At 44.4% G+C, this 12628-nt stretch overlaps 1 protein-coding gene across 9 annotated transcripts in view; it reads right to left on the bottom strand.

Moving 5' to 3' along the window:
* KIF1B (kinesin family member 1B) overlaps positions 1–12628 on the bottom strand; it is a 134647-nt gene that overhangs the window by 79573 nt on the left and 42446 nt on the right. For all 9 annotated transcript variants that reach the window (XM_081015967.1, XM_081015959.1, XM_081015960.1 and 6 more), the window contains exons 4-7: positions 8311–8490; positions 4966–5031; positions 2165–2343; positions 896–1007 (exon numbers count right to left, since the gene is read on the bottom strand). In XM_081015967.1, the coding sequence (XP_080872093.1) occupies positions 896–1007; positions 2165–2343; positions 4966–5031; positions 8311–8490 (537 nt within the window). The remainder of the gene's footprint in view (positions 1–895; positions 1008–2164; positions 2344–4965; positions 5032–8310; positions 8491–12628) is intronic.

Raw genomic sequence — 12628 nt, 5'->3', positions numbered from 1 at the left:
CGGAATGCCGTTTACCTTCCCGCTAGTAAGCGGTCCCTATTTATCTACTTGCACCCGGGGGTGCTTTCGAACTGCTAGGTTGGCAGGCGCTGGGACCGAGCGACGGGAGCGCACCCCGCCGCAGGGATTCGAACCGCCGACCTTTCGATTGGCAAGTCCTGAGGCTTTTACCCACAGCGCCACCCGTGTCCCTAGTGTTGTATCCTACTAAGGCCAAATTCTTAAGATATATTTAAAGCACTCTGATAGACTTTAAACTGTCATGGCTTCCCACAAAGTATCCTAGATTTCCTAGGAGACCCTTACTCCCCTCCCAGAGCTATGATTCTCAGAGTTCCCTAGGAAGAGAGACTGTTAAACCACTAGGAATTGTAGCCCTCTAAAGGGAATGAGGGTCTTCTAACAACTAAACTTTTCAGAACTCTTTGGGGCAAGCCATCACTGTTTAAAGTGTTTCAAATAAATACAGTGGTACCTCGGGTTAAGAACTTAATTCATTCTGGAGGTCCATTCTTAACCTGTAACTGTTCTTAACCTGAGGTACCACTTTAGCTAATGGGACCTCCCACTGCCACCACTGCACGATTACTTTTCTCATCCTGAAGTAAAGTTCTTAACCCGAAGTACTATTTCTGGGTTACTGGAGTCTGTAACCTGAAGTGTCTGTAACCCGAGGTACCACTGTAATGTGTTATATTTAAGGTGTAAAAAGGCCTTAGTTGGATACAACCCTAAGCAGATCAGAAGGCAATCCACCCGACATTTCTCACCACCCTTGGGAAAGAGAGCAAGCAGTTCCCAAGCCATGTTATGAGGGAAGTCCCTGATCTAGTTGCAAGGAGCTTGCTTTGCACCCCAGCTATTTCCCCTGATCCCCAACTCGGGAGTAGCCTACCTTCTCAGTGGAAAGGTCAGTTTCAAGGTCATGCTTCTTCTGCGTGAAAACAATAGTAAAGACTGCATGGGAACGGCTGCTGGTTTCATTCATGTTGGTAGCTGCCACCGTCCTTTAATACAGAAAAGAGAAAGAAAGGGAAAGCTCGGAATTAAAGAACAAGAACACCATTGATGGGAAGAATCAGTGGGAAGTTGGCGTCTTTACCATCATACAAGGTCCTCTGAACCTGGGACTAGGTTAGGGATGGGAGAACCTGCAGACCTCCAAAGGTTGGTGGATTACCAACTCCCATCATTGCTTACCAAAGCCATGCTGGCTGCTGCAGCTGCTGGGAGTTGGATTCTAACAATAGCTGGAGGACCCATTTCTAGACTGTGTTATGGACTGCCAGGAGTCAGGAGAGACAGCCAGACACATACCCTTGAATCCTCTGTATTTGTCTATTTGATTTGTAATCCACTTTTGGAGCTAACCTTGGCTAAAAACTGGGGGAATTCATTTGAATTAGCTCTTCCACAAGGGAGCTCAAGGCTGTGTATGCAGTGCCCTCCCCCCCCCCCCAGGCACTGGCCACCCCCTCACCAGCTTAGCTTCAGCAAGCAGCTGCATCATTGTGCCCTAATCTCTCTTATGCCAACCTGGTCCACAGTTTCAATTTATAAGCTGCAAAACAGAACTAGTAAAGTATACCATGTTATAATGATAATAACAATTTATTACTTATACCCCACCACTGCCAGATGTAGTTGAAGAGAAATATTTGATTGGGAGGAAGGAGAATTCAATTGTGTGCACCTTGGACAATCATATCTTGGCTTAACAAGCGAAGATGTGGATGAGACTTTGGCCACATGTGCCTTCACACAAGCAAACAAACCAACCAACTAGGAAGTCTTCCATTAAATATCACTTCATGTTCTATCTGAACCAGGAAACTATTGTTCACAGGTTAGAAACAAGCCATGACATTCAACTATGTTTTGAAACGGGCTTAATACCCCATTTTGTTCTAAACCTCCTAACCATAGTTTCCAGGTTCTGTTGAAATGAGAAACTATATCCAATGAAAGACTTCCTGGCTCATATGCAGGGTCTGACTGACTGGCCAAAATGTTTGTTAGGCAATACTCCTAATGGTTATATTCATAAGTTGACAGGGAAATTATTTTCACTGGTGTACTAGCAAATATTTTTAAGACCTGACAGCTGTGTGAGTTGTGAAACACCAATGTCCCTGTGCCATGCCTGAAATAAGACCCAACCTACCTAGCTTTGTTCCCAGCATCCATGAGGTCCGCAATATCAGTGTAAGAAGTGACAGCAAGTTTCGACAGGTCTTCCACGTACGGCCCAAGCAGAGGATGCTCCCGGACACGCAGATTCCCCTTGTTCTTGGGGTTCAGCAGATCACGGACTCTCTCACAGTAGATCTCCATGTAACTGACCTGCAAGAAGACACACACACACACACACGGTTCAAATCTGGACAATTGTAAGAAAACCAATACAGGAAAATGATGTTAAGGAAGAGGTTTACTCAAAACAGGTGACCCAGGGAGTATGAAGAAAGAAATATATTTAGAAAGATCCTCTTTTACAGAGTTAAAAAAAATCATCATCATTTAAGAAGGCTCCATTATTCACAATGATTATGTTTCAGAACAAGCAATCAATATGCACTTTGGCTGAAAGAGTTACGTAAGAGCTCTTTAGATTACTCTAGCATCTACAAAGAAAAATAACGAGAGGAATTTATCCATCCAAAAAGCTATTGAGCTAATGAGACCACCTTACGTAAGTCAGATCATATCACTGCTCCTTCTAGCCCATTATGGCCAACTCCAGGAATAGGGAAATATGTGGCCCTCCATATCTTGTTGGACTACAGCTCCCCTCATCCCTCACTATTGGCCATGCTAGCTGAGGTTGATGGCTGCTGTTGTAGATAAATACCAGGGTGGACCTGATGCTGGGAAAAGTTTACTTACTCCTCATCCTGGAGAGGAGGCAAAAGACTTCAGAGGACCCTGCCTGATCCTTCCAGTAGGAGGCACCATCCCTATCAGGAATGTCCTCCAACAACATCTGGCAAAGGTTGATTTACAGCTTGGGTGCAAGGCACTGGGGGAGGGCGGGAGGGAGGTGCATACTGTAGTCACACAGGAAATTATAACCCATTCCAGGAAGTGGCAAAATTTCACCTCTGTTGCTCCAGCTGCTAATTAGGAAACCTGAAGAGCCACTCCTGGGTTCTAGACCTATCCAGGTTTTCAAAGAAGCATGTGGTGATGGCCACATGCTTAGATGGTTGTGAAAGGTGGGAGGAGGAAGAGGTTGTTTTGAGATGGATAGACAGAATGTGGGCTATATGAAAGCTCCTAGTGCAGAGGCTGGGGAGCAATATCAGGAGAGGGCTATAGACCTCATGCTCTGCATGTATGTATGTATGTATGTATGTATATACGTACGTGTGTTTGTGTGCATACCCAGGCGTGTGTGACTGCTGCTTTGCCCCAGGCTACAAATGCAGTGTTGGAAAGCCTTTTTAGCAACCAAGGAAGGAAACGACAGGTGTACATTGTAGCTGGAGGGGGCGTGACTGCTTCAGAGCCCAAAGAATGCGGGTGACTGGGGTGACCGGAAGGTAGCATAATAGAGCTGTGCCTGAACAAACGCGTTTTTCCTGTTAACACGACACAACAATGACAATTCCTAGGCTGTCTGCCAAGCCGATGCTTAGGAGGATGTGTGTCCATAAGCTGGCAAACGACGGAAATGCAACCTAGGTAAAAATAGCACACTGCTGCATGCATTTGTTCCATACGCTTTCATCAGGCCTCCTTATTCAACAGGCAATGGGGACGGCTTCTGCTAAGTCCTCCCAGACTGGCTGATTTGGATAAAGATTTGGAGGAAGGGGACAGATTCTGACTTGAGGAGCTCATAACTGCACATAAAATCTGTATCTTTTGGCTGCATCAGAGTAGACTCATCAAACCTAATTTACTTGCATTGATGTCAGTGGATCTACTCTGAGTACGATATAGCTAGAAACAATCCTTTATTATTTTGGCAGGCAGTGGTGGGACAACTGGTTTCCAATGTCAAATCTGATCTCCCTTCGCACCAAGTATTTGTAAAATAAAATTCACCATGAGCTTACAAATATAGCGCGGAGTTTGTCACCAAAAGACAGGGCAAATGAGGCTCCAAAGCATTTTTAAGGTCTAGAATACATGACCTACCAGCAGCTAGCACAACATCAACCTCTTCTTGCTATTTTAAATTGGCAGGGGTGGCCAGCAGTGAAGGAAATGAGGGGGGGCTGGGGCAGGGGCTTTTGTGGGGAGCCTGTGGAGAAGAGAAATTTGAGAAGAGGGCAAGCAGTAGCATGAAGACTTAGGTTATATGGAGTTTGGAGCCACAGGTGGGATGGTCAAGTCTGGCTGGAGGGTGAGAAAATGACATTAGAGACACTCGTGTTGCTAATGAAAGCATTTCAGAAGGTAATGGGTTATTCCTTAGACTGGGGTGGTGAACCGTTTTTAGGCTGAAGGCCATAATTCCTTATGCACAATATTCTGTGGGCCACTTAACAATGGTACATGGAGCCAGAGGCAAAAGCAGAACAAGAAATGTAAATGTTACCTTCCTACAGTAGGCTGATTTCTGCATACAATCACACACTCCTCTCTCATTTGAGGAGGGTGTGAAGCAGTAGTGGGTGCAGTCTAGATCACCCCAAGTTCCTACACCATATTGTAACAAAGCCAATGCATGTGTAATGGAAATAATAACATAGCCTTCTCCTGCCTGCCCACGCCTCCATTTCCTCAATTCCTCTCATGCTTCCTTCTGCCTGTTTTAGACTGTAAGCGCCTTGGGGTAGAGACATACCTGCTCTTTGTAAAATGCCAGGTAGTGCTATACAGACACAGACACCCATACAAAGCTGATCAGCGGGACCAAGGATTATGTCTCAATATCACAAGAGTTGTGCCTTAACAAGGCTTCCCTTCCAAAGTTATGTTTAAACAGTGTCCATGAAATTCAACCAAGACACTTACCTCCACAGAGTAAGATATTTCCTCATTGCTGTTGTCATTGATCTTCTCAAACAGCTCTTCGCAGAGCTATAAAGAGATTAGAGAAAGAGCATCACTCTACAACCAGGGAGAGGGAAAACTGTAAGGAAAGTCCCTGCGGTGCTTAATCTACTGTGCTTCCAGTGTTTCTGTCCAATACATGGGGCCTGGCAGAGAGGCTGCTAATCCAGTCCCCATGCCCACCCCACACCCCCAAAACACACTTGGCAGCCAATCCATTTAGCCTTTATGCAGATATTGATTATAACCAAATTCAACTTCAGCATGGGGGGGAAGGGGAAAATTAGAACTCCTACATGGGCATTACAACTCCTAGGAGAGGGATAATTAAGATGTTAAATCTTCCCAGAGCCAGCTGTGAAAACACTTTGACTTATTTTTAAGAAGAATCACTTTTGGAGTTGATCTGCTGGAATTTTAAAAGCAAAATAAACTCAGTTTGGGAGGTTGTTGGTGTTAGCAGCCCTGTCAGCTAACATACCCAGTTACTGATAATCTCACTTCTATACTTCTTCGGTCACAACCACACTACACATTTTAAGTACCCTTATACCACTTTAAACAGCCAAAAAATCCTGGGAGCTGTCATATGTGATGAGACTCCTGCTTCCTCCATAGAGATACAATTTCCAGAGCTCCCTAGGAAGAGGGATGGATTGTTAAACCACCTTGGGAACTGTGGCTCTATGACGTAAATAGGGCTCTCCTAACAACTCTTAACACCTTTTACAAATGACAGGTCCCAGGATTCTTGGTGGTAGAGGTGAACACATGGCTGTTTAAAGTGGTAGGATAGTACTTTAAATGTATCGTTTGGACCACTAATTGTGCATTTGTGGTGGATTTGTAGTTTAAGTGTGAGGTACAGTTGTGGCCTTCCTTAGTCCTTTGTTGCAGGTGGCACTTAAGAGCTGACAATGGGGGCTAGGAAGGCATGAGCAGGCACTAATGGTTGAAGCAATCACACCCCAACCAGCATGCAATTCAGTGCAAAAATGAAGTTTTTGGAGTCTGTTTCCAGGAAACCTGGATTTTATACTCTAAAGCATGGGTAGCAAACTATGGCCTGGGGGCCGAATCTGGCCCAATCACCTTCTAAATCCGGCCCGCGGCCGGTCAGGGAATCAGCGTGTTTTTACATGAGTAGAATGTGTCCTTTTATTTAAAATGCATCTCTGGGTTATTTGTGGGGCATAGGAATTGGTTCATTTTTTTTGTCTTTTCAAAATATAGTCCGGCCCCCCCCACAAGGTCTGAGGGACAGTGGACCAGCCCCCTGCTGAAAAAGTTTGCTGTCCCCTGCTCTAAAGTGTGCATACATAGTAAAATCTGTTAAATATCTGCTTTATTTATGCTGAGCGGGGGGTGGGGGTGGTTTAAGCCTTTGCCTTCCAAAGGGAGGCTGACAGAAAGAGAAAATCGCTCCTGTTTCAGCAGCCAAAGGAGGCAGGGGAGCACATGCCTGTAGCAATGAAGACAAAGAGGAATTTTAGAGGATATGATGGAGAAAGTTTTACAGGGCATGACCATCCTGAAATAACTAGTAAGGGTGGTAGGAAAGAGTAGCATAAAGAAAACAGGTTTGAAAAACAACAATTAAAGATTATGCCCAAAGGAGCATCCAGTGCAAGGATTTCTGCTTGAGCAACACAATGATCTCCCCCTCCCCTCCATTCTGTGAGACCCCTAAATCTGATCTGAGGTTCCCCCAACTCTCCCTAGCAAATTTGGGGAGGACGAGGACACGCACAGGGGGAAGTTCTGTTGCACACACGTAAATCCTTGCGCTAACGAACAAGTGTGTTGGATACTGCCTTAAATTCTCCTATATTCTAAAAACTTAGAATCATACAATCATTCTAAAAGGATACCCATGGGGGGCGGGCAACATCAAAAGGTTTGGGGGCCAGATATGCCCCATGAGCTACCCAACTCTGATATAGAATGCAGCAACTTCATGCAAAACAATGAGCACAGAGTTCAGCCTTGCTCCCTGCTTCCAAATGCAGACACACAGCCGCAACACCTGGCTGGCATTTTGCTTAACCTACCACCAGCTTCTGGCCATAACTCAGCCCTCATCAAATGTCTGCTCTGCATGTGTTTTTCCCATTAGCACAAGAAGGGTTTTCACTGTCTATTTTACACTCAGGGGGCATAGAGCCAGCAGCATCTGCTGCTGATCCTATAGCAGAACGAGGGCACAAAATGCCTATTCAGCAAAATGTATTTATTGAGGCTGAAATCTAGTCTCAGCAACTGCCTCCCCTCCCAAACACACTTCATTCAATTAACTTGATAGCAGCAGCAGCAGCAGCACAAGCAATAGTAAGTTATACATAGGAAACTGCCTTATACAGAGTCAGGCCATTGTGCCATCGAGCTAAGTATTGTCCAAGATGACCGGTAGGAGCTCTTCAGAGTTTCAGGCAGAGAACATTCCCAGCCCTACCTGGAGATGCTAGTGATTGATTCTGTGGCCTCCTGCATACAAAGCAGATGCACTAACCACTTAGCTACAATCCTTCCCTTAACGCATAAACGTAACAAGCTGCCTTATACAGAGCCAGATCACTGGGTCATTGAACACAGTAAATATGCAGAGATAAGACTGTTCCTTTTCAAGTGCCTCACCCAAATCCACTTTTCCTCTTCTTTTTTTTAGGACAGTCATTATAATTGGCTGATCACTGGTTTGTGTTTGTTCCTCTTGCTACTGGCAACCGAGCTACGCCCTCCTTACAGATTTGTTTGCTGTTCTGTATTTTGCTGTTTTTATGACTCATTCTTACTGCTGCCTTGTTTTATAGTGGCTGTCAGAATTGCTGATTTTATGGTTGCTATCCACTTAGATGTACCCTACATTCTCTGGAAAAGACAATATATATATATTTAAAAACCCAAACTTTTCTCTCTCCGTAGGTGACAAACCTAAAGTTCTTTGAGATCGCATGTTGCATTTTCACCTACGGTACTCTTGTATGGACACAGTTGCCACCAAAAGCATGCAAATGAATGTGTTCTTTCTGCTACAATTTTTCCATAAGTAATGATATTTTGATTGTGCTCTTACAGAATGTTGAGACAAAAGCACTTAAATCCTAACAAGAGGGGGTAACTTTAATTTTGACTATTTAAAATGCCTTCTTTCTTCCCGCACCTTTTGCATTTCTAAAAAGAAGACAACAATTATGGTTGAGGAAAAGAAATTGGAATCTGATTCCTGTAAGCTTCAGAGAAATCCCATGTGAAAGCCAATTCCTAGAAGCATTTTGCAAAGCAGGGCATCCCAAGACTCTTCCTTACCTGTGGTATGATCCCTGCCTGATTCTCCTCCTGCTTCCCCATCATCGTGTAGGATTTCCCAGCTCCAGTTTGGCCATAGGCAAAGATACAGACATTGTAGCCCTCGAAGGCGTGCAGCAACATCTCCTTCCCAATATCATTGTACACACGATTCTGAGATGCGAAGCAAGGATCATCGGGCTGCAAAGATTTAAACAGAAGGGTAAGCGGAGAGTCAGTATGGATCCCGTTAAGGGGTGTGTGTTGCCTGAGGAGGAGTGTGACTGAGGAGGGATGTTCAGCCTAGGAAGAATCCCAAGGGTCAGAGAGATACAGGCCTGGAGGCCTGAAGTTCCTCACCCCCGTTTAAGGTGTTCCTCCACTACCACAACCAGTTACCAAAGGAAGTTTGCAGTTCCTATCACTCAAATGTATCCTCTTGCACCTTTAACTATAGATTAGAATTAGATATGGCCACTTTGGTATCTAAGTAACAACGGTGACTACTTAAAAGGAAGGTGATGAACTTCTAAGTCTCCTGGAGCCTTGCAGTTGCCAGTGCTTTTTGTTTCAGGAAATCAAGAGGATCTGCTTCTGATCTCAGCGACAAAGTGCAACCAGTCATGAAAACTAACCAGGCTCATGCAGCTGTCCAAGCAGACTTCCCCAACTGTTTTATTAAAAGCATCTTGCTAATTTGTAATGCCAAGGAAGAACCTTGTTGCAAGTAGATATCTTCTGCAAGTTAGCAAGTGGACAAACAGGGCTGGGAGAAAACTAAAGGCAGCTGAAGTCGTTTACAGTGACAGCTTTATTTGGTTGACAAATCTGGAAGTATTGGGGCAGTCTAGGGATGCAAACCTTGCTCACGTTTTGAGGAACCTAAATTGAAAAATGTAAACGGGGGTAGCGAGGCCAAATTCATAATCTGTTGAAATAGTTGTAGGGGAGAAAGGGAAACTCAGCTGTAGAAGAGGGCAAGTAGTGAAACTGCCATGCTATTACTGCAGCTTACAGGGTGATCAATTACTGCATATTACGGGTACGCCATTGTTCACATGTCACAATAAGCCAGGTTTTGCCATGAAGAAGCTGGTAACTGATCACTCCCACACTGTTAAAATTCACTCCATGAAAGGACCAAACAAAGCAAAATGGCCTGGCTTCCTGTTACAGCTAAACAAGAGGTTGTGGTTTTCACAGTCAGAAGCCAACCTTAAACCATAGCTTGTTGTTGGTTTACAGTGGTGTCCAAACTTAGATTTGATGAAGTGAAGGGCTGTGAGGGCCGACCAAAGGGCCAACCATAGTTGTTGACCTTTTTTAGGACTGAAGTTGTTGAGTTTTTTTTAGGAATTTACCCCAGGGAATAAACTGCTACAGAGGCCGGATTAAACCAACCGGCAGTCCGCATTAAGCCCCAGAAACAGACTTCAGACATGCCTGGCTTATTGGTTCGTACATAACATTGTTTATCAAACTATGGCCTATTCAAGCATGGATTAGTGTTATGTGTGAACCTGGCCCATGTCTGAATTATGGGTTGTTTACTGAAAACAAGCCACGGTCTGCATCCTTGGTTTGTTCTTGGCTTATGAATCCAAGTTTTAACTATGGTTGGTTCTACGTGAAATATGAGCAGCATCCTTAAGCATGGTTTGCTTGACCACTCTACCCCACATATTTACCAACTTACCAAGGCACAAGGCAAGAGCAGCTGGGAAACCAACCAAGTTTTTAAAAAGCAAGCCATGGTTTGCTTGTGTTGTTAATGTGGTTTATTCAACCATGGCTTAAATAAACCATGACTTAGTATTGCATCTTGTTAGGGAACAATAAACTAAAACAGCGGGTTTGGATGTAACTGAAAGACAAACTTAACTGTGGGTTCCTGGTTTGTTTTTCTCTGTCATAGCAGGTGGAGAGTAAAGTGGAACAACTGATAAGCCAGAAACCCTGGATTATCACAACATACTGAATTTGCTCCAGTGTATGACTCCTCAGTACCAAACATTTGCAGTAGCAAATAAAGAGAATAAAGTGCTACAGAGCATTAGAAAAATACCTTTCCCTCTTCCCCTATTACCCCAACTAGTCCCACTGCTTCTCTAAGGACAATGCCTTGCCAGCTTGCACAGGCTCTAGTTCCAACTCTCAAGCTGAGAACTCAGAACATCAAACTGAAATAAAATATAAAGGGCATAAGCAAAGAAGTCAGTGCCAGATGCTCTTTTTTAAAAAAACGGGAATAATTGTGTTTCACAATCTTACTGAAGAAAGATACAAACATACAGAAGGCTTCAGAGAGCAAGCAAATTCAAAGAGAAGAAAAAATAATGCTATTTCTTTAAAAAGAGGCTTCCAAGCATGACATAATCCGAAGCCTCAGCTGACAAGCAGAACATTTTCCCGTTCAAGGAATAAGTGGAGCAGATTAACCCACAACAAGATGCCTGCCCTGCTATGCTCTCTGTGGAAAACCAACTTACTACTCAATTAAGAGGAATAGCTTGGGGGAGACGGTCAGGAGAGAGAACGCGGACACACGTATGCAGGAGTGCAAGGATCAGATGCTAAATTTTATCTTGGTGGGGCAGGTTCATCATCACCACGCTCAGATGGGAACTATCTCTCATACTACAATGGTGGTGCCGAGGGACAAGAGAGGGGTGTGACCAAGACCACCTAAATGGGTTTGGAGCAAGAGGGGACATTTCAGCCAGGTGCTTTCCTGCTCCTAGATAACAGTGGGATCTATGCAGAACAGAAGTCTTGGAAGACTGGTATAAAAACAGCTTTTGTCAACCTTGTGACTTCCAGGTGTTTTGGACTACAACTCCCATTAGCCCCCAGCCAATGATGGGCAGGGCCAGAGGCAAAAGCAGACAGAGCAATTAATGTAATTTTTAGTTTTGTACAGTAGGCTACTTTGCACACACCCCTCTCTATCTACACAAGGAAAACGCATTATCACAATTCAAGGACACAGTGTAATCAGGCAAAAACACTTCTCATGTATAGTCAAGTGTTGAGGATAGGCCTGGGGAAAGAGAAATGTGGCCTAGAGAGCGTACAGAGGGCCAGACAGTGATGCTTGGGGGTGGGGTTGCCACCTGTCCTGTATGATACAGGATTGTCCCATACAGCAGTACCTCCGGTTACAAGCTTAATTCATTCCAGAGGTCCGTTCTTAACGGAACCGTTCTTAACATGAGGCGCGCTTTTGCTAGTGGGGCCTCCCACTGCTGCCACACTGCCGGTGCGCAACTTCCGCTCGCATCCTGGGGCATTCACGACTAGGGGCATCTACTTCCAGGTTAGTGGAGCTCGTTACTCGAAGCATTCATAAGGAGGACAGTACGTAACCCGAGGTTCCACTGTATTTTAATGTAAAATGTTATGTCCTATATTGATACAGTTTTGTCCTGCAATAGATTGTAATGGTTTGCTTTGATGTCACTTCAGCACCAGATTGGCGGGGGGGGGGGTGTCGTTCCCCAACAGCCCCACATTAGGTTTCTGTGCCTGTAATTCCCTATCCCTCGGGTAGCAGAACAGTAGGGCCATTTCACAGCTTCTTTGTTCAGGATGCAGAGATTAGAAAACAAAAACAAAAACACTCTTCAGTCCTTTGATTCTTCTGAATGAGAGCCAACTGGGCTCAGTGGCTACTAACCCTGCCCATACCTTCCTCTTGGACCAAAATCAATTATCCAAGTTTACATCTGTTGGGAATAGGGAGTGTTTTTTTTCCATCTACTCCACCCTTATGACAAGTGAAGAGCAGCCACGGCTAAGCCCAACAATTACTGGAAGTAAGCAAGACCTCAGATTCAGCTTTCACAAGTGATTTTTTTTTGGGGGGGTGTTTGGAGGAGAGAATGTTTTATGACTTTAGCAGAGGGGTGGAGTAGAGAAGCTGAAGGCACAGCATTGCACTGCCCTCCTCCTAATAACCCAGAAGATTAAAACTCATCTTTCACCAAGCCAAAAATAATCCTATAGGAAGAGTTTCCTTTCTGAACAAAAAATAAAACTGAACAGTCACAGCAGGAAAATGTTTGCTGTTCAAATTCCATTCTCCAACTCCTTGGGCCAACCCCTCTCCTCTATCATCTTTGCACACACTTGTTCTTTGCCACTTGGAATTTAATCTTTCTGAAACCCATGATGGAAAAAGCAGTTATACATACACCAAGATGATATTTGGAAACTTCAGTTGCTAAAACCACAATACAGTGAAAGGAAGAAAACAGCTGCTTTAGGGGGCGAGGGGGGTGTCCAATCACCAGCCGGACAGGCTTGGATTCCACCTTCAAAGGGGATTGTTCTATGAAAC

The sequence above is a fragment of the Podarcis pityusensis genome, assembly GCF_964106645.2.
Source record: "Podarcis pityusensis genome assembly, chromosome: 8".
Lineage (NCBI taxonomy): Eukaryota > Metazoa > Chordata > Lepidosauria > Squamata > Lacertidae > Podarcis > Podarcis pityusensis.
This window is presented reverse-complemented; position numbering and strand designations above follow the sequence as displayed.